This window comes from Medicago truncatula, chromosome 7 (genome assembly GCF_003473485.1).
Source record: "Medicago truncatula cultivar Jemalong A17 chromosome 7, MtrunA17r5.0-ANR, whole genome shotgun sequence".
NCBI lineage: Eukaryota > Viridiplantae > Streptophyta > Magnoliopsida > Fabales > Fabaceae > Medicago > Medicago truncatula.
In genome coordinates this window covers 38,003,229-38,029,305 of record NC_053048.1, presented here as the reverse complement: position 1 = coordinate 38,029,305, position 26,077 = coordinate 38,003,229, and the positions used below count along the sequence as shown (strand labels likewise).

Below are 26,077 nucleotides of genomic sequence, written 5' to 3'. Positions count from 1 at the left end.
GGAAGTGACCGACTGATCTATCTGCTTGTTAACAATGAAAACTAATTTCCTTTCTAACTAATTTTCAACAACCCTTGGACCCCAATTTCTTCATATATATGTATATACGCAATATATGTGATCATTGAGCTATACCAATAATATGTTGATATCATATAGTTAGAAATCCATTCACATATATCGTTTTTGACCTGTTAAATAATTGACCCACCTTTTAATACCCAATGATGATTGATTGCTATGTATCTCATGCTTTGATTTCTTGCGCACTACCTTTGGAGAAGTATGATTTGATCATATACGAAAGGAAAGGATGGTTTCTAATCATAAGTTTTAATCATTTCCATTTGTTCTTTGTTTCTTATGAAAACCAAAGTTACCAAAAATGACATGGTCACAAAAATTTCAACTAGGACCAAAATGAAAATTGTCCAATAGCAACACATAATTTTTTGCTCAAGTTGGACATGATTGAGAAGACACTTATGGTGGCAACGGCGTGATCATGAATAAAGAAAGATATTGGGATCAAATATAGTATCTAGAATGCAAATTGTAAAATGTTGTAAAAAATTTGGCAATGTTTTGGTTCATTGATTTCCTTATAGGTAAGAACTATTATTTTCTTAGCAAAAATCATCCAAATATTTTCCTTACACGGAAACATGTTTGCATTATTAATCTTGGCATATTGGAAGTGGCTTTCAACCTTTCGTTAGTAACTTGATGTGGACAATGGAAATTTTAGATTGTGGAAAGTACCCATTCACTCTACTTAGAGAACTCTAAAAAGACTCATGAGGGCACATTTAAATGGATTTGGGTTAGATAAATTATTTAATTAATGTATCATTGGATTGACAATAATTAGTTATTATAAATTCTTAAGAATAAAAATTATGGTCAATTCTTAGTAATTATTAGTTGACAAGTGTGTGTTGAACTTTGTTTTTAAATGAATTTTGATATATTGGATCATATTATTATGTTCAATAAGAGGTTCATATGTACCACTAATCCATTTAAATATTTAATCATTATCACATTAGATAGTGCTACCTTTATTCCTCAATTACGCCACACATGTTTCGAGGTACTGTATGTGTGTAAGTCTGTCATGGTTTTGTCTTTTATAAAAAGGCACGTCATTGAATTGAGAAATGCGAGTGTTGTATATAAATTACCATTAGCCTCGATTCCCAAGCAATGTGGTACTTTAAGATGTACTGGAACATTTGCCCCCTAGTTGAGACTATGGGAGAGCACTCCTCTATAAATTTACCATCCGTTCCGCCCTCAAGCACATCAAATCGCGTTTCAAGGTATTGTTTACTTTGGGCGTAAGTCCTTCACGGTTTTCTCTTTTATAAAAAGTGTCTCATTGGGTTGAGGAGTGTGAATGTTTATATAAACTACCCTTAATCTTAATTCTCAAACAATACGAGACTTTAAGATGTACATAAGACATGGTTTAGGTAACCCTAATAACCTAGATTGAAACATGTCTGCATAATTAATCTCGGAATATTGGAAGCTGCTTTCAACCTCTCATTAGTAACTTGATATAGGCAATGAGAATTTTAGATTATGGAAAGTACCCATACACTTTACTTAAGAAAGCTCCAAAAAGACCCATTGGGGTCCATTTAAATGGGACCTATTTCTTACCCATTCTGCATTTACTTACAACCTCCCTTTTGTAAAACTCCTATATTAATTGCTCATACAAGCTTTTTCTTTTTTGAGCCAATATTTATTGCGAATCATTCTTTGATATTTTGGGGCAATGTTCTTTCATTACATTAGATAATAAAATTATTATTCAAATACATCATGATACATGAATCAATGCTTTGCTTTTCTACGGTTCAAAACTAGAGTTTTATTCAATCAATTTTTGAAAAGTTAGTAGCATAAAAAGGACAAAAGCACAAGACTATCATCAACAATCAAGTCATTGAATCATGCTTTCCAGGGTGATAATATCATGGAATCTGGAAACTGTCATATCTAAAGTTTTTTGTTTATTTATTTTGGACAAGATCTAGCGTTTATTTATACTTAATTACATGTAACTAATTACCTTGGTTTTCTTTCTTACATGTATAGACAAAGACATGTGAAGCTGTATTCAGCTTGGGTTCTATGTCAAGTTGTATTCGTGCAAAATGTTTCCCTGTTTTATCTTATCTACTGCATGTTTACATTCGTGGTGAATTTGAGAAAATCACAATTCATATCTAATCGTAATTTTGACACATCCATTTAATGATTTGATCTACAATAATTATGTCTATGCAACTATTGTGGGAATTTAAGTTCAATATCCTCTCATATATGAGAGACGTATTAAGCGAGGGAAACTTTTTATATTAGATTGATAAGAAGTAAAACAGTTCATTAAATCGAATCATGTATGATCAAAATTAAAACATAAATTCAAGTTAACCTTGTTTAAATGATTATGTAACCATGTTGAATATCTTAGAAATTAGAGGTTGTTAAGGAATCTAAACTAGACTCATTTTAGCACCATATTAGAATTTAAATTAAGTTAGATAAAAACCACATAAACCCGTCTTGACAATTGAAGATTGGTCAAGTTAGTAGGGAGTTGACTCATATTCCACAAAGGTGTAAGTTCAACTCTTGTTGCCAACATTAGAACCTCGTTGATAAATAATTTATAAATATTTATGTAAGCGTTCTTTTAGTCTAACTCGTCTAAACTTTTTCCTTATAGTTAAGAGAATAACAATAATGATTGAGTACACTTTTAATAATCTTTTTTTGGCAATAATCACTTTTAAAACTAATGAGTAAAAAACAACACTTATAAAAAAATGACGTATCACTAATCAATCTGAACTTAGTGGAATAACTTTCAATCTCAACAATTCATATACACCCACATTTACATGACAAAAATTTATCCCTCTGTGACAAAATCTCTCTATACACACGAATGTGTATATGTACTATCATCTTTCTATGTTCAAAATTTATATTCTTTCAAAAAGTTACAGCTGAAGGAACCTCCTGGCAGTAGATCTAAAAGGACATTCAGAGCTGACAAAGCCGTCAACAAGATGCAAATATGTCTTCAAATCATGACACGTGGCAATATTAACACCTTTTAAGTATGGTGAATTCCTGCTACATACCCTTAACTCCTCCCCCACCTCTGAGTAAACCCACTGCGTTTCCTTCACTCTCTTTTGTATCCATCGTGGCAAAAACCATGCCATGTCATCGTTATTCCCTTCCATGTCATAAACACTTTCTTCAACTTTATCGTCTAAAACAAACCCTGGCATTTTCGTGATTACGTCGTCTGAGTTTACTATACGCAACACTTTGATTCCTTCTTTTTCGAGTTTTAACCGGAAACTCTTGTTACCAACACGTGGACCGCCGAATGAGATTACCGTTACTAACGGTTTCTGATCAAAATATGTTTTTATATCATGCGCGGTTAAAATTGCTAATGCTGCTCCTAAACTGTGTCCTGTTATAGTAAAACTCAAATTTTCACCTTTATATGTTTTTAGAATGCGTTCAATTTCACTTCTCACCATTTCTTGCAATGAGGGAATTGCTTCATTATTTGTAGAATTTGATTTTGAAGTGTAGAGACTCAAAAACCCACTTTCCACCATTGGTTGATCATTTTCATCGGAGTTGATTGAATGTTGCGAAGAATTATCGCATTCCAATGGATTAATGTTGGTTAGAGTGGCACGAAGATTTTCGAGCCATTCTAAACAAGTAGTTGTTCCTCTTAATGCAATAACAACGTCTCTTCGACCAAGCCGTTTAATTTCTTCTTTGTTGTCACAAACAGCTACATAACCAATGTAGCTTGATTTTGTTGCAACCCATGATGGTGCTTTGTCTATCCAACTAGGTAGTTGAATTCCTGAGGTAGCATGTAAATGTTTTGTTACTTTGTAACCGGTTTTGGGTAAACCACATTTTTTGAAGAGTGTGGTTTTGGGGAACTTGTTTGTGGCATAGTTTGATGAAGAAGGGTCGAATTCAAAGGATTTATATGCAGCTTCAACAAAATGGCCATAACGAAGGATTTCGGAACGAAGATTATTGTCTAATGGGTCTAATAAACCTTCCCAATTGGTCATACCTTGGTATTCTTTCCATCTTTTGTTAACTTTTGTAGTTGGAAATGGTAATGGTGAAAATGTTGATTTTGATGATGAAAGGTTTGGTATTTTGTGTGTGGTTTTTAAGGTTTCGTAGGAGTGTTGTTTTGTGTTGGGTTTGAGTGGTTGAAGTGTTATGCATTGTGGTTTGATAGTGAAGGTTGTGGTTTTGGGGAAAGAAATGTGGGATGTAGTGTGGTTTAAGGATGTCATTGTGATTGGTGAGTGAGAAAGAGTGTTGAGAATGGAAATGAATGAGGGAAGTTTGCTACTTTGCTATATGTGTGTACGTTGTTGTTTGTTTTACGAGGGAAATTTATGAGTGAGTGATGAAGATTTTATAGGGGAAAAAAAACAGAGAGAGAAAGAGGGCACTTGTTGTGATTGAGTGATGTGATGTATATAAGAAAAAGTGATATAAGAAAAATATAAAGTACTAAATAAAAATAGAAAGGGAAAATTGGAAGCAAAGGGAAATGTATTGTTCTTTTTTTTATTTCAATAAATTTAATGATAAAACTCATTCACAATAAGTGTTGAGAAGATAGACATTGTGACACACATCCACAAGTTCGATGATCCTACATGATTGTAATTTAATGATGATTTGTGAATCACAACGAATTCAGCTCAATCGAACTCAACATATTTCACTTCAAAATCTTAAATTTAGCATATACAAAAACGAAATGTATGATGAATTATGAAAATACACTTTCCTTAATTTTAAACTCTTTACATCTTCGATCACAAATTCATTTGAGCATGGTTCGATCTGCCTTTAACTACTCTTTGCTTTCGCCGTTGAGTTCTCAAAAGTTTGAGAATGTGTTTGGTTTGTTTATTCAATGATTGGTTCTTTTGATTGAAAGTGCGATCATATCAACACTAATGTACCGGATCTCATCAGAACTCTGCAGTTAAACGTGCTTGAACTAGAGTAATAGTGAGTGATCTCTTGAGAAGTCTTGTGTTGCACTTATCTAAGCCTATTTAACATGGTATGTGAGCTGGTTAAGGATTGCAATTTGGGAATTGGACCCCGGCTCACGCTAAACGTGAGTGGTGTTGAAGTTGGTAAGTTGTTTGCGGTTTGTTATTTGTTCCATGTTGCTCAAGTTCTCGGACCGTTGAGTTTATAAATATGTTTGAATATCCTCATCATTTAAACTAATTTTTTGGATGAGATTCAAGCCTATCAACACTCCTCCAAAATTACCTCCATTGATCGTTATACTTCCACAACTCCTACTGTCGATCTAGGTCCACTCTGGATCACCCTTTTTGTAGACATCAAATAAGCTCAGAAACGCCTTTTTATGCATTTATGGGAGAAATGCATGATTATTATTATGATTATGAGTATGAGTGGAAAAAACAAAATGTTGACTGTATAGAATAGTAGTGGTGGATAACTGCATTTACAATGTAGTGGGCTGTATTTATTATTATGAGTGAAGGTTTAACTGCATAAAGTGTACAAGTGTGTGTGATGGATGATCTACGTTGAATTTTTATTTTTAATATTATCAAAAAAACCTGATAGATCTTTCTGACGTAGACCCATATTGACACGTATCCAAAAGCTCCAGCTGAAAAATTATGGCTTATGTAAACAACTTAGCAGTAATGAATTTTATTGATCTATTACTGAAGTCTATGATAAGTGATCTGAGTATGTGAGTCATTTGTAAGCTTTGATATATCATGTTCAATTCTTACTTTTTCTAAGGAAAAAAATAGAATGCAAAACATCACAATTCAAGTGATATTTAAGGTCAGTTTTATTCTGCATAAGTGAAATAAGTTTTATTATATTATGTATAAGTTAGTTTTTACAATTGGTTCGATAAATTTCATTGTTAAATCAAATGAGAAATTATATGACTGTTTTAATTTAATAGTAAAAAAGTCAATAAAAGTAAAGAGAATAAAGTTCAGGGTACTAGACCGACCAACGGAACCCCTCCCCCATCCCCTCCAACACCCAAAAGGATAATGTTTAGGATCGACATTGTTAAAAAAAAAAATTGCCTCGAAAATTCCAAAGGGTAAAATCAAATTTGTGTTTGGTTATCAATGAAAGAAAGAAAGAAAAAAAAAAAAAACTCATTGTCTTTTCCAACATGAAAAGTAAGAAGCTACAAAGTGTAGTTTCATGAAAAATATGCGTCTACCATTCATTAGTCGTAGAAACAAACACATATATAAAGACAAAGGAAAAAGAGTATAGATCAATATATATACAAAACACAATAGAACAATAATACCTTATAGCAAACTCTATAGTCAGGAAGACTTAAAACTTTTATTTTTTTCTATTAAGATCCTCCAAAATAATTCAATGAGTGATATTCACCAATGAAGACTAGGACAATTGAGACAAATAGAGGCAAACTTGTCAGCACAATGATATCATGCACGGTGAATATGAGAAACTTTACTTTAAAGAATATCTTCTTAAGCATCTCCAAACATTCACACAATCTATTTTTATATGCCAAGAAATAATAGATGGCTTGAAAGGTAAGTTAACTAATTGAAAATAATAGATGATTTGAAATACTCTCGAGCACTAAATATAGATATCTTTCAGTTAAGATTTAAACACTGATTCGTCACATTTTTACACGTTGTGAGAGTCTAACCCTTTAAGACATAAAAATTTGTTTTCACACTCTATTAATTACACATACAAGGAGATTATTTATTTGACCTAAGTCGTTCTATGAGTAGAACTTATAATTTTTTTTGCAAATATCTTAAAAATTTATCTAAAGCATGATAATTTCTATGATTTTTATGACAAAATTCTGTTCAAAGAACTAATAGTCATTATAGAGATTTTGAGAGTTAAATAAAAATTAAGCTTTGTGATTTTGAGTTATTTGAGTGGTGGTAATATTTAAATAATTAATGTGGCGTTATTTTGTCAATTAAAACAGGCATCAAAAATCTTAGAAATAACCTTGATTAAATTTATATTGAACCTTGTTCTCCATGAATAAGCACATGTGATAGTTACCGCTGCACTAGATCAACTAATGACTAAAGATTTATAAATTTTTATGGTAAATAAGTTTTTTCGTCTTATGCTTAGATTCAACATTGAATACATGCCACGATTCATTTGTGCTTATATATGTTGAAACGTGAACAAATACGAGATAAGGAGCGATGAGCAAGAAAAGAAGACGCTGGTGTTGAAAGATGATAAGGCCAACTGATATGGAAGAAGAGGTATATTGATACTAATATGGAGGGAACTTGAAGACGACGGCCAGAGTCGTAGATATATGATGGAAGGCGATGATTGCTCATCGGATGTGGTGGTTAACCAAGACTTCAACGATCAAGTTAGTTTGAATTTAAGAGAGCCTAGAGATTTAACTAAATGAAGAAAATGTACCTTCCGTGAAGGGGTAGACCCAATATATAGGTGACGTGGAAAAGGTTCTGAATTCCAAAAACAGTTATAAGACGTCTGGCGTAAGTTGTTGAGCATTGTCTGATTTCCATAAGAGGGTCTTGGTTTAGCCGCAAGATTTGTTTCCTTGCATCATGAGTTATGGTGCTCTAGCATGATAATTCACCTGCCATTTTGTGGGTTTGGTCGCACTACCAATTGGTTGGATCTTAGTCTAATCCGTAATATCTTTTTTGAAAGAAAGATAGCCTAATCAGTAATAAATATCAACCTTGTTTTGTTCTTTTCCCTTTCGAAAAGAGTAATACTTGTATAGTCATCAGACCAAATGTATGGTATTATGCACACATAAAAGATATTTTTCTAAAAAGAAAAAAAATCTTATGATTTTTAAGGATATGTACTAAACATTTGGTCTCGTGACCATCATTCGAAAATATATTCCTAATGAAACATCTGTTTTCGTTAAAAGTATACCACTAAAATTTTAGAAATGTGGGATAGTAAATTTTGTGCACTTTGTAATGGTAGTGTGATGATTTTCTATGTGTAACAAGAACCACATATATAGTCCAAATGACAAAACAAAGTTGTACGATTTACCCAAGTCGTTTAAGTCGACCCCATGTCATGTAATCATCTTCACTAGACAGGGAGAATTTGGGTGTGCTTTTGACAGTAAAGTATTTGGCAATAAATAAAACGTGAAAAAGGCCTAATTTGTGGTGAACGAAATGAAATTTCATAGATAGCACCAATTGTAAGATGAGAAAAGGGAAATTACATGCAATTCATGTTTTAATGCTCTTCTTTAGAAGTATTTAGTTTTATTGCTAAGTGGATTTGTTTTTTATTGACCTATGTAGATGCTCATCTGCATGTGCAAAATAGTAACCGTTTCATGTCGTCTCAAATAAATGTGATAAAAAAAATTATCTAAAAAAATATTAATAGTTAATAACTTTTTTATGAAAAACTAATACTAAGATAAACATTACATGTTTATGTTGCTATTGTTTTGTCCGTGGTTGTTGCTAATATTAATAGTTAATAACTTTTTTATGAAAAACTAATACTAAGGTGGAACAAAGAAATTAATTAAAAACCGAAAGAGTAATTTAACCTTCCTTCTTAGTATGAAATTAACCTTCTACCATGTCCACATTTTAAGGGTAAAAATTGTTAAGCGTCTCACATCGGTTAGGAGTTGGTCTGACAATTTATTTATAAGTGGGGGCAATCCTTAATTCACAAGCCGGTTTTGTGGGGTTGTGTTAGGCCCAACCACGATTTCTAATATGGTATCAGAGCTTCTTCACGATTCTTTGGGCCATCTGTTATCAGGTTTCCGTTATCGGGCCACCCGTCATTTATGTTCACGCTTCAGATGTGCAATCCTGAGCGTGATGGATGTGTTATTAAGAGTCTCACATCGGTTAGAAGTTGGTCTGACAATTTGTTTATAAGTGGGGGCAATCTTCACCTCACAAACCAGTTTTGTGGGGTTGTGTTAGACTCAACCACGATTTCTAATAAAAATAGTTTAAATATACATTTTCTAACAAGATGATGTCATCTAACTCAAATGATGTCATCTGACTATTATTCTTGCATGGTTTCAAATTTTTACATTGATCCCTCTAATGACTCGTTTAAACAAAAAAACGAAGCACTCTATTCGTCCCTATTAAAAAATCATATCAAATGTTGGTGAGAATTCTATTATTGAAATTCTGCTTTGTACGATACTCTTTGGAATAAGCTTGTTTACTTGAAATTATTTTTCTTTGTGTGGAGGTTATTGAATAATATTCTTCCCAAAAAAGAATATCTTTTGTGTTGGAGAGTGTAAATTAGATAAAACATCGCAACATTTATTTGTGGATTGTTCGTTTTTTAGTATTAGGAATCTTGTGTTGAGTTGGTTGGGTGTTAGTTGTGTCATGTCAAATTGTGTTGCGGATCATGTTTAATCATTTTGTGGTCTTTATTTGAATTGTAAAGTGTATTGAAAAGAAAGTTCCATGTTGTTTGGATCACTTGTATTTGGGTTAATTAAAAGTTCAAAATGCTATGCTTTTTCAACAAAAGATGTTCATTATTTCTAATTAACTTGACTTGATTAATATACGTTCTAGACGGTGGCTTAAAGCAAATATCAAAAGTATCCACGAGCGCATAGATGAGATAGTGTGAATTTCTTCTAATTTAACCAATGGTCTGAGTCTGCATTAGACATGCAACAACTTTAAAACTCAAAACTCTTAGAAAAAGTATGTCATCCAATTGAATCCTACAAGACTTGAGAGATTAGTCTTTCACAGATTAGTCTTTCACAGTTGTACGCGAAGGATAGCTTATTTACGCCAAAAAAAAAAACAAAGAGACAGATGTAGTGCAATACTACAATAAATAGACACCCGTAAAAAAACAATAAATACACACATTAATGTTAAAAAGTTATCTATGTTATTCAAGGGCTGGATCTTGTAGGATACGAATACAGAATTTATAGTTATGCATCCCTTCCTACTTTCATGGGGAATGGTCTTTTCAAAAAAGTTGGATTAAAAAATAGAGGTGTGGAGTGTGGACCAAACAAGAAAGAATGGAGATCAAATGTGGCTGCGATTTCCTCGAACTTTAAATAAAATAAAATAATCAATACTAACATGCTATTATATTTTCCGGTATCCATGTTTAGTTTTATGTGAACTCTATACGTTGTTGTATATTGACCTTTTCTTTGATTTAATATATTGGACCTTAAACATTAAGTTTCTAGGTTTAATTACACTAATCCTTAGCTAAAATCTTTAACATTGGAAAAAAAAAAATAGAGTTTTTTCTACATTTTATAAAAGAATCTTAATCTTTAACTCGATTTACGATTCCCATTGCAATTGCGCACTCTCAGTCACTACCAACAATGATTCATTAGTTGTGATTGCATCCTCCTACATTTACATTTTTGTTTCGCATTTTCTTTTTATGCCATTCAAATATCATTTTAGTCGCGTCATTCTCTGACAAATCTCAAGGTACTCAACCATCTTATATCCATAAAATTACTTATAGTATTGGTTATCTATTAATTTTGAATATATCTTATAATTTCTTAATATCTTGTATATATGGTGCATTTGAAAAATTATTTTTCTTCACTGAATTATTCTTTCAACTCGGTCTTTCTAAAGCTAAATTTCTAACACCATGGTAAAGCGTACTTCCTCTATGATAAAGTATTATGCTTAAATTCAGTTTGGACCTCCTAAATTTTACATTTGTTCAATTTAAAAAATATATATATTTCTTCTACCTTTTCTCTTTTTATTCTCAAACCTTGGTCATCGCTGCTTTTTTTCTTCTTGATTTACCAAGAGGGGTTTTTTAGGATCAATATTTGACCAAAAAGTATCCCTTCAAATTGTTTTTCTTTCTCCTTCAATTAAAGAATTAAGACGTTTCCATATATTTTCAGTTTTCTTTTGTTTGTTTTTTTTATTTCGTTGTCTTAACGCAACTCGGTTTGTTTTGATTTCCTGTCTTTCTGTGGAGTGGTTTTGATTTTCCTTCATATTGTGGTGTTTATTTGAATTAGAATACTAAATACTTGAATATACTCATATTTGTAGGCATGTGTACTATGTCAATTTATGTTATTAATATATATGTTGTGAGTTTGTTCGTCGAATCGTCCTTTTTATTTTTAGCAACTTTGAATTTGTATTGTATCGATGTAATCTATCAATTTGAATGAATGAATATCCTTTATTTTTTGTGAAATGTTAAAAAAATATTAGAAAAAAGAATGTTCATATCACTTCTCTTATTTGTTTGACTAAATATTAGTATAAGAGTACAATCAATACAAAAAGGTGCGAGTATAACTTATGTGGTCGTCATTTATGAACTTTGTTGTGATAAAGGCAAACAAAAAGAGCACTCTAAATTTCATAAGAAAAAAAAAATAGGAGTACTAGAACTCTCGAAGACCTTTTAGCACTTTGGCAAGGGTATTAATAACAAGATCACATTGTTGTCGCAAGCATGTGATGCATGTTATATATGTTATGTCCAAATGATTTTAAAGTGTAATCCATTTTTTTTTCTTAGGCAAATGTTAACCATTGTCTTCCACGTATTGTTTAAGTAATTTAAAGAGGTAAAGTATATACATGATAATGTTTTATTATATTGAGAAATGTTTAAAATATATTTGTAATACACACTTTTATTTTATTAACTCTTTAACCAATATATTTTCAATGCATTCATTAGCAATATCATTTTTTATAAAAATTATGGTTTCGATAAATTCGTCGTGATAACAAACATGCATAAAAATGTTTCTATTTAGTTTACCCTGTTGAGAGACGTAATTTCTTTCTTTCTCTAATGGTATCAAACGATTTTATCACTGCAACTATATTTTTCTAATACCCTTCACTAAAGACTCTTATAATAAGGTACTTAGAAAGAGTATTTAGTTAGGGAATATAGCTTGGTTTTGCATCTATGTAGATATGATTCCATAGAGTCTTGCCGATTCCTTTATGGTCCTTTGAAAATTGGGTGTCTTTTGGAGCAACCTTCTTCGGCTTCCATGATCATTGTTGAATTTGATTCCACAGGAATAAGTTTGTATCTTCTATGCTAAGCAATCATAGTGAGGTATTCTCAGCCATATGGACAACAAGCAACTTTTATTGGTCAGTCCTGTTGAATTCTTGTTGATTTCATCAATAGTCCAAACTTTGAATGTCATCAGAAAATGGGGACTAATTTCTAAGATTTACAAGTTTTTCAAGTTCGTGTCAATATCAAATTTGGACCGTTGACACTAATCACATATATCCACCTAAATGCATATAAGATCTGCTGTATTTAATTAGTACAATGAACAATACCTGGTTCCAGTTATCTAGTGAGGGAATGATGAAAGACATTATGACTCAAAAATCATTAAAATTATGAATTTACATTTACATCCCTATAAACTCCAAAGATATATTAATAGTTTTCATAAAAAAAAAAAAAAAAAAGAATATGTGGATCCAATGTGTGTCTTTTTACTGCTAGAAACATTTGAAGTTATTTTAATATTATTTTTAAGAATATACATACATACATACATACTTTAATGGTAACATGTATGTATAAAACTGCTCCTCTCAGTAAAAAAATGTATGTATAAAATTAAATCATTTTTCTTTAGTGGGTAAAAGAATAAATTCCATCCTTAAAAAAAATAAATAAATAAATTCCAATTCTGTAGCCCAAACTTTCAAGTTTACCCAGCTCGTTCAAGAGTTAAATAAATAAGTCACATTAGAAGTAATGAAAATCATCTCTTTTTTTTTATTTATTTTTATTTTTATGTTGGACATAATCATTTCTCTCTTCTGTTGGAAAGAAGCATCTCTCAATTAATTCTTCATTTGGGAAAGAAGCTTTTACTATCATTTGGATTTCGGTCTTATATACTATTTGGAAAGATCGCAACAGGAGGATATTCCAAAACCAAAGCGCTCTTTTGGAGGTTCTATTTGAAAGAGTCAAACTTCAAACATATTGGTGGTTGAAAGCTAATTACATCTTGTTCGTTTTTTATTATTCGTATTGGAGAATTAATCATTTACCTTATTTACAGGCTGTTTTGTAAAGTCTGTCTTTGGTTTCTGTTTTATGGCTTGCATAATCTTTTTGTATTGTATTTAACATTATCAGATTTCTCAGGCACATCTTGTGCTTGAGGGATTGATTTTTAATATATTTCCATTAGTTTCTTCAAAAAAAAAAAACTCTATAATATACGTGATGTATGACAAAATGACCCTGTAAAATAAAAATAAAAATAACACATATTTTAACCGTGCAATTTGAAATTCTTCTTATTTTTGACCTTATAATATATGTGCAGTCTAAAAAAGTGACATAAATATTGAATTTTGTCATGGTTTTTTACAAACATATTTAAACCGTTAAAATATCTCATACACAAAACTTAGATTATTTCAACTAAGGACGGAATAATTATGAATTTTTATTTCTCGTAGTTATGAATTTCTTAAACGGTTTATAATAAATTTGTCTATCGCGTAAAAACTCTAAAATTTCATGGTGACCGTTCTTATGATGTCCTAACCAAGCCTACAAAATTAGACACGTGAATATACGCTTGCTCGGAACAAAATTGCAATTTAGCACGTTTTGATTCAAAAATAAAAATAAATTGAAACATCATTGAAATGTTATGAAACTTTGCAGATCCTTTTTATGTATTTTTTATAGATGTATGTACAAATAATCATCTCAAATTTTGATCTCTAGGTTGAGCTTTCCGTTGTTTTTTTTTTTTTTAGTTTTTGGCGCTTAAGAAGTTCATTGATAATTCGTCCCTAGTTGAAAGATTCTAATTTTTTTTTTTTGTTTGTGTAAATACATATTTTAACATCTTAAACTTACTTGGAAAAAATCATGAAAAAATTTAACCTCTGTATCGCTTTTTTTTTTTTTTTTTTACTTTGCGTATATTACAAGGTTAAAGATAATAAGAATATCAAAATATATGGTTAGAATATGTGTTTTTTATTTTACAGGGTCAGACTTCACGTATATACTTGGACGATTAACCATTTTAGAAAAGATAATTGATCTTTGCCCTTTCTAAATTGTTCATTTCCTGAAAAATGTCTAACATGAGTTAACTCACGCTCGACTTTTTTCAACGTGAGTTAACTCATGTTGGGTATTTTTCAGCGTGAGTTAACTCATACACACACTTTTAAGATTGGTGAATTAGCAAAAACAAAAGGGTGAAGAGCAATTTTCTTGAGGAAATTGCTAGATTGTTACTCTATTTCAGACTATGTGAGGCCCAAATCATATTAAGGCCCATTTGTTATTAAATTTAGGTGAATTTCTTTTCTTACCCTTCTACCATTTTATGTACCCTCAAATTTCTCATTTTACCCATTTGAATTATACATACAATTTGAAGCATTTTTTTAATTTTACAAATAATACAATCTGAAACTCCTAAAATCTCAGTAAAAACCTAAAATTACCCGGGTTAGGCTAATAGTACTTGTTTCAAAACAATTTGAAAAACATAATTTTAACAAAAAAATTCACCATTCAAATTATATAATCTAAAATGTGTCAAACCTTCCATCAGACTGGTTTCTAACGACACTTGTAGTCCATATGTGTAAAATATAGGTTAAGAATATATAATCTAAAATGTGTCAAGACATAAATCCTAAGTCTTTGGGACAAATAACACATTTATTTTGTAAATTTACACTGAATAGTCTGCAACATGCATCAAAATAAATCATAATAAAAATATAATTAAAGCGTGTAACAACAACAATAATAATAACATACATGCGTTACCCAATATCTAGATCGTACAAAAGAAATTCCAAACATAATATGCAAATCAAATAAAACATAAACCCTACTGGATAGCATTGCCATCGTTGCATGTATTTGTACGTTGTCTCAAAATCGTTTAACACATTAGTTCTCAAGTCCTCAATAGACAACACACGATGAAGAAAACCGGTATAAGCCATAGACGCCTGTTGTCAGGTCATAACAAATGGAGAAGACTGGGCTGGATTCTTTGGAATGGTCTGGATAAATCCAAATTGGCGCAACACTCGCTCCAACATATAACGGACGATGCAAGGTTCATATCTGATACAACCTAAGTAAATGATGATGGTATGTAACATGTGTGTTTGACAGTGTTTGACATACATGTATAAATGATAATATGTAGCTATAATATGATCCAAGTGCCCTCTATAAGTGTCTTTGACGGGGATACTCTTCATCGGTACAAACATCATGGTACGTAGGTGTGGATCCTCCCTGTAAGACTCTGTATAATCCTCGGGGGTGATTCGTTCATAGTGCTGAAATTTTCATGCATGCATCATCATATATTACTACTAAACAATACATAATGTAACATGTTTAATAATTACATAAATAACAATTTCTTTGTCATACCTGAAGTGTTGTCGTGTAGTCAGCCATATATTTGGTCTTATGAACGAATTATGTAAATAGCGCATTACATGGTCCAAGCAGCTGCATAGAAAATCCTCTACTTGACATAATCTGAAATCTAGCCATTCATATTAAAACTAGACACAGAGGTTATAAAAAGTAATGCATGAATATAGGGTCATCAGATGATAAAACTTGGGCCTAGGATGTTTCCGACAGCCTATAGCCTTCGAGAACCACTTTACTCAGCTTTAGATATTTAATAATTGATTGAATAGGAATAACATGGTGCTACCTCTTCTTGATGCGCGTCTCCACTGATTCAGGAAACGAACGCGCTCTATGTGCATGATCTGGTGCAGGACACACATAATGCAATCACAAACACTTTGATTTTCCACCCAAGCCGCAGGTTGCGCATGTGTCAGTAGCTGGTTACTCCGACTTATTCACTCCTTGTCTCATTTCTCCTTATTGAAATGTCCATAATGACTATCCCCAAGAGATCACTTGATACATCCTGTAAAAAAATATAGCACGACCACAAAGTTGTATGATTGGGGTGATTGAGGTGGTTTCAAGGTCTTTTATGCACTTTTCTCCTTTAGCGATCATTTCTTAGAATTATTACAAAACTAAACCATAAAATATATGAAGTTACTAGAGAGACTCCAAAGTGGCTCCCAAAAGATCCTAAAAATATGGTATGATGGACTATCATTACTTCAACAAGGCATGTGCGAAGTCGAAGAGAACAACATGATGCAATGCAACATGCCTAACTTCAAGTATAAATTAGTTCATTATCGATAGAATTCACACGCAAAGACCTAAAGCGGGGTACATAAGTGAAAAGCGATGCGACAATTTTTCACGAGCAAGGACAACAAACATATATATAAAAAAGATCTTCCTTAGAAATCTATAAATATAAATTTTGTCTTGAAAATATAAGATGTTACTTTTGATCATTACACCATTTTTTTTAATGAAAATTTACTTGTTATAGATGTTTAACCAATACTTAAGGGTGGGAATAGGCCATACCAGACTTTGATAGGCCTGAGCCTGGTCTACGAATTTTTTCGCAAACCTGAGCCTGGCCTATGGCCTTTCAAAGGCCTATTTTTCTGGCCTCATCTATTTAAAAGTCCGGCCTAACCGGAAAGCTTATCCACATGCCTACTTTAAATTAAAGTCATTAAATAGTTCATTTTATATACTTTTAAATAAGTCAATTTGGCCTTAAAACCTATTTCACTGTAAGGCATGTTTATCACTACAAACTTTAAAAGTCTATTTCACTATAGTGCCTTAAAAGCTATTTAAAAAGTCAATTATTTGAGTTTATTTTTCTTGATTTTTATGTTTAATATAAATTATATTGTAGTATAAATAAAAAATAAATTTTAATAATATGCATAAATAGGTCGGTCTATTTGGCTTCGTAGGTTTTCTTGATAGCCTAAGTCTGACCTATTTACTTAAATAGAATTTTTCAAAAGTCTAAACCTATTATTTTTTCATAAACAGGCTAGTCCAGTCCAGACCTAAATATGCCAGACCATAGACCTCTGTAGGCCGACATGACCTATTTCCAACCCTAGCGATACTCCTTAGACACTCTTTAACATTCTCTATAAAAAACATAAAAATAAAATCATGTAAAAATTAACCTAAACATAACTCTATTATTTTTCGTCAAATAACTTTCAGACTATAAATTTATCTTAATAAATAAGTTTAAAGTCTAAGGTTCGAATCCCATTATGCTTATTTATGCCTAGTGCGAGACCAACCCTTAACTCTTAAGCGAACACATAGGTCCCAAATAAATAAAATCCAACGTTGGAGATTAGGTTGCCGTGCATTTCTCTCTCACTTCAACACTCCACACACACACTCTCTCTTTCTCTCTCCCATTGCGGCTAGGGTTTTTCACTCTCTCTCAACCCTTCTCTCTCCGATCTCTATCTCCTCCTTCGTACGATGGTAACTATGCAAGCCTAGTTTCAACCCTGACGCTCGTGTGTTAAACTTGAACCGCGTGTTATTGTCTTTTTGTTGTTTCAAAGAAGAAGATGGCCACTACGAATCCATTTGATTTGCTTGGTGATGACGCTGAGGACCCTTCTCAGCTCATCGTTTCTGAACAGCTCAAAGCTGCTGCTGCTCCTCCTGCTGCTAAGAAAGGTGCTGTCAAGGAACAGGGCAAGCCTAATAAGCCTGCTTTGTTGCCTTCTAAGCCAACCCCTCCTGCTCAGGCTGGTTAGTTACTGTTTCGTTTTTTGGACTCTCATATTAGGGTTTTGATTATACTAATTCAATTAATTTGATGAATATTTTGATTTGTTGTTGTTTTGTTTACTTTTTTTTTTAATTTGTTGATTTATTAATAATATGTCTATCTTTGATGTTTTTGTAGGTCATTTATAATAAATCTGGCTTTTCTCAATTTGAAAGTTGTTATTTGTTTTAATTAACTTTTTTTTGATGATATATATTTTTTAACTAGGTTAGAAGTTCTGTTGCTGCTGTTGTGTATTTTGTGATGTCAATTGTTGGTATCTACAGGTTTAGACAATAGTTGGTTAATTATTGTATGTTGTCTGTGTGGTTGATAAAACATTACAGTGTCTTTGATTCATGTAGCCTACCGCACTTAATGGGTAACTAGACAAGGCTTGGTTGTTGTTGTTGTATTGTATGTTGTCTGTGTGATTGATGGCTAGTGGTTCATTTTTGTTCACAATTGTAAATAATATGTTTTAGGGCCTGTTTGGATAAACAGCTTTTTTTTTTTGTAGCTTATAGCACAAGTGCTTATCATTTGTATAAGCTTGCATAAGCTATTTTTATAGCAAAAGATAAAAGTATAAGCTTGCATAAGCTATTTTTATAGCAAAAGATGAAATAACGATAAATTGGTTTTGTATATTTCCCATAAGTTGTTTTTATATAAAGCTTGTGATGGATTGCTGTTCAAAAAATTTGGATGGCTGTAATTTGTAGATGTTTTAATTTAATGCGTAACACATTCTTCCAATAGTCAAGTCAGTTGAAATGTGTTTTTTCAAGTGCAACATCATAGCATTGAAATATTAGTTTGTTCTGTGCGTGTATATGTATTTTGTTGTCCATTAAGTTTATATAATAAGGTTTTTTCTATGCTGTACTGGTTTTTGAATGGTCACTCGTGATTCTTCTTCATGCATACTAACATTTTTTCTGATGTTTTTTTTGATAGTGAGGGAGTCCAGAAATGAAGGAGGACGCGGTGGTCGTGGATTTGGTGGACGAGGAGGTGACCGTGACCGTGGGTTTGGTGGACGTGGAGGTGACCGTGGATTTGGTGGTGGTCGTGGAGGTCGTGGTTTCGGTCGTGACTACTCAAATGATGACAATTCGTTCCCTGCCTCTGGAGCCCCTGAAAACCAGGGTCCTGTTGAAGAAGGAGATAGGAACTCAGAAAGACGTAGCTATGGTGGACCACGAGGTCCCTACCGCGGAGGCCGTCGTGGAGGTTTCAACAATGGTGATGCTGGTGAAGAGGGACGACCCCGAAGAACATTTGAACGCCACAGTGGCACTGGGCGAGGGTGTGTTGTTACTACCGTATGATGATATAATTTGTTTGCTTAACTTCTGTTTCTATCAATATTGACTATTCTTTTTTTCTTTGTTCCATTGTAGAAACGATTTCAAGCGTGAAGGTGCTGGAAGGGGTAACTGGGGAACAGAAACTGATGAAATTGCCCAGTAAGCATTCTTACAAATTCTTACATTTGTTTACATGTTTGTTATAGGAGTTCTTTGTTTTTGAATGTAGATATTTTTTATATTTATGCTTGTGGTTTATAATTTACTCAGGGTGACTGAAGAAGTCATGAATGAAGGTGAAAAGAATTTGGGTGATGAGAAGCCTGCAGTTGAAGCTGATGTTGCTGAAGGGAACAAGGATAGCCCTGCCAATGAAGCTGAAGAAAAGGAGCCTGAAGACAAGGTAAATGTCCATCTCCATCTGTACTGTTGTTGCATTCTCCAAGTTTGGTGTTTTTCTATTATTTAACTGTCCAACAGAACAATCATGCGATTATTCGTTTTTGAGATTGTTTCATTGTGTTTTTCCATAATTTTGAATTGATTTTGTCCGGTATTTCTTCACCTTTTTTAAGTGTTTTCTTTGCTGTTGTTGCATTCTCTAAGTTTGGTGTTTTTTTTTTTTTTTTTTTTTTTTTACTATTTATCTGACTAACAGAACAATCATGCGATTTTTTTGTTTTTGAGATTGTTTCATTGTGTTTTTCCATAATTTTGAATTGATTTCGTCCAGTATTGCTTCACCTTTTTCAAGTGTCTGAAAGTTCTCATGTGCACATTATACTGACTTAAGCATTGCATATATGTGGTAACCTTGTTGTTTCTTATGAGGTGCACTTGGATATTTGGAAAGACTTTGATTTATCATTTCTCTGTGATCTTTGTGTCCAATAGTACTTTTTTCTGATTTAATTTATTTGAAAGTTGATTAATCAATAAGCTGTTTTTGTTGTTGCTGATTGTTTATTAGGAAATGACTCTGGAGGAATATGAGAAAGTGCTGGAAGAGAAAAGAAAGGCTCTGCAAACTCTAAAGACTGAAGAGAGAAAGGTTGACACTAAAGCATTTGAAACCATGCAGGCCTTATCGTGCAAGAAAGACAATACTGAAATCTTTGCTAAATTGGTGAGAACTTTTTGATCCACTTTTGCCTTCCTAATCAATAGTTATTTATGTTGTATGGTTCATATCAGCTAATGTGTTGCACTTCTATCTTTGTTCCAGGGAGCTGATAAGGATAAGCGCAAAGAGGCTTATGACAAGGAAGAGAAAGCCAAGAAGGTATTTCTTTGTTGAATTTTCTTGCCCTTGTTACTTTGTATATAATAACTTCATGGTTTTCATTTTCTTCTCAATTAGCATGACCATGATCTTAATTTTTTTTTTGAAAGATTATTAATTGTTTCAAGTCTCACTCAGTATTGTCAAATAGCGACTATAGTGGGCCCTATAACATTGCAGAATATGGACAGAAAACACCATTGCTCATATAGGGTGTAAGCACATAGGGGCTATTTTCTGCTATTGAAAACATTTGTCTAACATATGTTAATATCATTTTTTTTGTGGAGAATGCTAACCATTGCTCATGGGGCATTGGTTGAAGTACTAAAATAAGTAAGTTTGCATCGAAAAATGGTGTAATTATTGCTAAGACAAAAGTGAAGACTTGTATTTCAATGATTCTGTTTTACTTGTTGTGTGACGATCAAGGTTTTAATGTCAGTTATCAGACTATATATCTGTTTATTTTTTAAAATTCTAGTAACCATTGCCTTCTTGTGAAGGTACACCATAATTTTGTGTTTTTTTGGATGCTTTGCTTAGTTTTGTCAAATGTGCTTGCTTAATTATTATCTGTGACATCTCCTGTGATAATTATTTTACCTGTGCTTCCATTGTATGATTTTTGATAGTTTTGGAATGTAATTTTTTTTTTTGTCATGATTTTTATTTTACTAACTGGAATTCATCTTATTTCAGTCTGTCAGTATCAATGAGTTTCTGAAGCCAGCTGAAGGAGAATCCCACTATAACTCAGGTGGGCGTGGCAGGGGACGTGGTGGCCGTGGTGCACGAGGAGGAGGTTTCCGTGGAAATTCGTACAGCAATGTACCTGCTCCATCCATTGAAGATCCTGGGCATTTCCCTACCTTGGGTGCCAAGTGAACCCTTTTCGCGCATATCTGTCCTATTTTCAGTTTTGGTTTTTCTTTGATTTTAATGAACTAAAAGCAGGAAAAGAACTATTACTAATTGGATTTCCTGTTAATTTTATTTTATGGTTTAAAATGTAAATTTAGGTTCATAGCGATGTTTATCCCTTGCAGCCATTTCCCTTTATCCTTTTATCGTGTTTGACATCTTTCAGGGAAATGGTTGTGGGGGTAAAGACATAAATGTTGAGTCTTTTTTCATAGATTGACATCTCAGTTTTGCTTCTAATTTTTACTTCCTTTCGTTAAGCATTCTATTAAAAGTGTTGTGGGGAAAATAAGTTAAATCGTGGTTGAAATTCTCTGTTGTGGTTGGTATATTGTGGGGGATTTATAAGTGCTTTAGCAGGAAGAATGTGATCTTTCAGCTACCAAGTGTTGGTAGAATCAGGCTTTCAATTTTGTTGCAACAATCATTTTGAAGCAAACAAGAATTGAATCAGCTATATTTTGTTTGTATCATAACACAACTGCTTTGAAAAAACTTATAGTTTTCCATGAATGTTGTGATGTCTTTCTTGTAAAGCTGTAACCTTTCATGTAAATGATTTTAACTCCCATTTTCTGTGATTGTTAACTGTGTGGCTAACATTTCATAAGCTCTTCAGAAATCTTTCAAAGCCATACTTGTATCACAAGAAACTAAAACTAGATGGAAAGATAGCAGCACATATCAACTTGTTAAGATGATAGATTCACATATCAACTTAAAAAAACTAAGAATTGTTAGCACTTACATATTTTGATAAATCTTGAAGGCTTAATGCGTTGCTTGCTAATGTTGTCCATTTGACAACATAAAGGAGCATGAAAGGAACGTGTCGTAGGTAAGTACATGACACTGTTGCATTCATACGCAAAAATGCCCAAAGCTGTATTGAACAGAATGTCAAAGGAAGAAACTTCATTTTGTAATTCCTTTCTTGAGGACCAAAGAGGTAAAAATATGCATTATTGACCATGTCAAGTGGAAGACGCAAGAAAATAGTGAGCTTCTTTATTTTGTACTTCCCTTTCCTAACCCCTAAAGAGGTAAACGCATGCATTATTGACTATGTAAGTGGAAGGCACAACTTGAGGAAAACTGTCTCATGTTGATAATAATGATTCCACCAAAGATTAGTGAAAATGTATAGGACAAGTGAACTAAATATTTTTTTATACATGCAAAGTTATTTTATTTAATTGTAACGTCATATTTGTCATCTTGTTAATGTTCTTATAATGTCTAGTTGTACAATCGAAACGTACATTTATGTTTTTGCCTATAAGATTGTATGATCTGGACAAATATCGTATGAATTGTGTAATTTAGATATGGGTAAATTTGGTAATTTGGGTGCTTTGAGAATATAGGAGGAAAGATTTTCTAAACTTAATCATTCGACCACATATTCTCAATTTTTTATAAGTTGTTGAAGGATAAAGTTTCAAAATAAAACACTATCCATTTATTCAAGTTGTTAGAGTACATTAAATAACCACATATTAAATATCACTAAAGACGTAAATGATGAATCTGCGAAGAAACTTATAACATCCAAGTTAGAAGCATGCAACATCAAAATGTTTATTAGTAATACGATAAAATCAGCTTCTTCAAAAAAAAAAAAAAAACGATAAAATCAAAGTGATCAGAATACAGTTGCCATCAGATCGTTGTCGCCAAATTCATTGATTGAATATGTAATTGATTGGAGCTAATATTTAATAAGAACCAAACGAATACGACAACATTATGAGAAATCAAATTATGCAACACAACCACGAACAAAGGTAAATGGAATTGGGTGATTGATCCCTCAAATGTTTTCTTGGTAAAATCGTTATACATGGCTTTGTGGGAAAATTCTCCCTCCGGAAGGGGTCGAGAGGAGTTTGGGCAAACTTTGCACTGCAAAAGGTTCAAATTCTCTTGGCAATTAATCCTAAGGAGACTTCCTACCCGTGGAAATTTGAGTAGAAGGGGAGTTGTGTTTGAAGAATTAACATTGAGTTGTATTTGGTGTCTGAGGATCCTCGAGGTTGAAGATCACTTGTTTTGTAGGTGTAGCTTTGGCGGAAGTGTTTGGTATGATATCTTTAGGTGGGTGGGTGGGCACATCAGTTGTCTTTCCTTGAAATGGAGCCACCCTCCTTACTATTTTGCCACCTCTTCTTCAAATAAGAACACCAGAATAATTTGGCACGCGACGGCTAGGAAGATTTGGGAAGCGAGAAAAAGTCTCCAGAGGTGGAACAAATTGTAGGTGAGATTAAACTAACCTCGTGGAGGTGGTTTCTTACTAAGGAAAAAAGGGGGTGGTTTTCGAATCCTCTCCTATGCCTAAATATGTAACTTAGGTGTCTTTTTGGGAGGGTCGACTGTCCCTTGTACTCATTCCTAAGATATGGGTTGAGTCCTACTTGCACTTGCCTCCTTTTCTCCTAATAAAATTTCTAAGATAGGTTAAAAAAAAGTATGTTAAAATGCGCGTTGCTAACATTACTCGTATCAACATTCCCCCTCGTGAATAAGTGAAACAAAATCTTCTCATTAATGCGAAAAGAATTTGGTTTGAAACTGATACACAAGGTTGAGCTCCAGTCATGATCTTGCCATGAGAGGTTGGATTTGCTGGAGAAAATTATGGGGAGAGAAGGATTCCATATATTTCCTCACTACGTATATAAGAACTTGATTGCGTATGGAAGTTGATGGATAAAAATGAATCAAACATATATTTAAGACTACAAATATAATATTCATTCATCCCCATTCCCCAGGTTCAATATGTTCTTTGGATGAATCTGAACATTTTCTTTTAATTTTATAAAATCCATATATATATATATATATATATATATATATATATATATATAACATATCATATGAGAATGACATTCTTATATGAGAATGATGAGAATGAATTACAACCATCAGATTAAAATAAAGGGATGAGATTAAAACATCACTTAAGTGAGTCATGTGCTATTGTCATGTGCCATTCAACTTTCTCTCTCCCCCCACAATCAGTTCTCTCCTGCCGTCATCTCTATTTCTGGCGACCACCTTAATCTCCGGCGGCCATCTCTCTCAATCTCCGGCGGTTTTCTTTTCTTATTTGATACTTCTGTTTTTTTATAATCTTGAATTGACATTGATGATAAAAAAAAAAACTAATTGTAAAAGAAAATAAGAAAATTGTCCGCAAAACAATTGCATTCACCTGTCTGGACTTGTTATTAACAGTTTCATAGACCCTTTCTATACTGCTTAAACATTAGCTTTACACATCTATTTTCCATGATTCCATAAAAAAAAAACAAAATCATACTAAGGAGTCAGGGATGACTTTATTATGCGAAAAGAATAGATTTTGATTTTCAATAATTAAAACTCTGTTTGTATCATTAATCATAACAAATTAAAATAAGAGATCTGGTCATAAACATTATTGGTGTTGGTGGTTGAAATATATGAGAATGACATTCTTATATGAGACTGATAAGAATGAATTAGGTATGCATACATAATTATTTTATCAATTAAGTATTCTTATATAGGTATGCATACATAATTATTTTATCAATTAAGGATGACAATTCCTTACATCACTTGATCATATTTTTATCAAAACTCTTCGGACAAATAATTGTTAAGAAAAGCAAGTATTTCAAAACGTATAGGAATAAGCATTGAAATGGTCTATAATAACAATCAAATGCAATTAATTAAGAGACTGCTTCTTAAAAGACATAATTTACCAAAAATGATTAAAAAGACTTTAGTTTCGACGCAATAATTAAAAAGACTTAAAGAATTATTTGATTAAAATTATGGAATATCTCACCATGTATGCATTTTATTTCATCAAAATTACATGTATATTTTATCAAAATTATAAGTGTCATCCTTCGCTCTGTTAGGGTCTGTTTCGAAGATTTTGAGGGGAGGATTTTGAAAGAAAAGAAATGAGAATGTGGAGCGAATGCTGCACTTTGAGAGGGGAGAGGCTCACGGAGTTTATTTTTCTTCGTAATATAAAATTACTCTACTTTGGTTTATTCAAAAAATGGATTGAAGGCGGATTTTGAAGGGATTAGATAGTAAATTCTTCATTTTCTTTTTAATAATGTAATAATATTTTTAAAAATAAAAAATACGATATCAATCATATAGTTGTTTCATCTTTGACTACCGGTTCACTCTATCAAATCAAATGAAAAAAATTCTATCTCCTTTTCTTTCTTTCCCACCCCAAAACCCCGTCTTCTCTCTTCTCCAAACTCCTAAAAGGAACCATAGGTTTATCAAATACAAAATAATATTCATTAAATTATGATAATCCTTTGTATGTGTACGTGTGAAATTGTTTAATTTGGTGAGAAGAAGCTTAAGTAAACATTTTTTTTTTTGTCTAAGGCGGTGATGACATTTAATTTTTTTTTTTTGAAGGAGACATTTAATTTTCTTGTAGAGTTCGACTTATTTTCTTACATTCCTTGTATGGTATACTAATGAATTTAAAGACATTGTTAAAGAAAATAAAGTCATTTGCATTGATGATGGTGATGATTTTCGTATCTGCTTAATTTATGTACACTCAACCCAATTCCCATAATATAAAAGTCCAAGCGTACATAAAGTTATACATCCAATGTAAAA

General features: G+C 32.4%; 2 protein-coding genes and 1 pseudogene across 2 annotated transcripts; 2 read left to right on the top strand and 1 right to left on the bottom strand.

Moving 5' to 3' along the window:
* Positions 1-2,981: 2,981 nt before the first annotated feature.
* LOC11433740 (phospholipase A(1) DAD1, chloroplastic) lies at positions 2,982-4,373 on the bottom strand. Its single transcript, XM_003624264.2, has one exon. The coding sequence runs from the start codon at positions 4,371-4,373 to the stop codon at positions 3,021-3,023; it is 1,353 nt and encodes a 450-aa protein (XP_003624312.1). The 3' UTR covers positions 2,982-3,020.
* A 656-nt stretch (positions 4,374-5,029) lies between these two features.
* On the top strand, positions 5,030-5,142 carry LOC112416818 (uncharacterized; annotated as a pseudogene).
* Positions 5,143-17,456: 12,314 nt separating this feature from the next.
* Positions 17,457-21,678, top strand: LOC11438402 (RGG repeats nuclear RNA binding protein A). The gene is made up of 7 exons (XM_024769523.2): positions 17,457-17,880; positions 18,860-19,211; positions 19,306-19,371; positions 19,483-19,615; positions 20,183-20,338; positions 20,438-20,494; positions 21,197-21,678. The coding sequence occupies exons 1-7, from the start codon at positions 17,694-17,696 to the stop codon at positions 21,380-21,382; spliced, it is 1,137 nt and encodes a 378-aa protein (XP_024625291.1). The 5' UTR covers positions 17,457-17,693; the 3' UTR covers positions 21,383-21,678.
* Positions 21,679-26,077: the final 4,399 nt, after the last annotated feature.

Excerpts from the sequence above, each read along its gene's own strand:
- LOC11438402 (XM_024769523.2), top strand. The coding sequence starts at position 17,694 with ATGGCCACTACGAATCCATTTGATTTGCTTGGTGATGACGCTGAGGAC. Across the intron at positions 19,212-19,305 it reads CACAGTGGCACTGGGCGAGG|AAACGATTTCAAGCGTGAAG; the intron begins GTGTGTTGTTAC and ends GTTCCATTGTAG. Across the intron at positions 20,339-20,437 it reads CTGAAATCTTTGCTAAATTG|GGAGCTGATAAGGATAAGCG; the intron begins GTGAGAACTTTT and ends TCTTTGTTCCAG.
- LOC11433740 (XM_003624264.2), bottom strand. The coding sequence starts at position 4,373 with ATGACATCCTTAAACCACACTACATCCCACATTTCTTTCCCCAAAACC.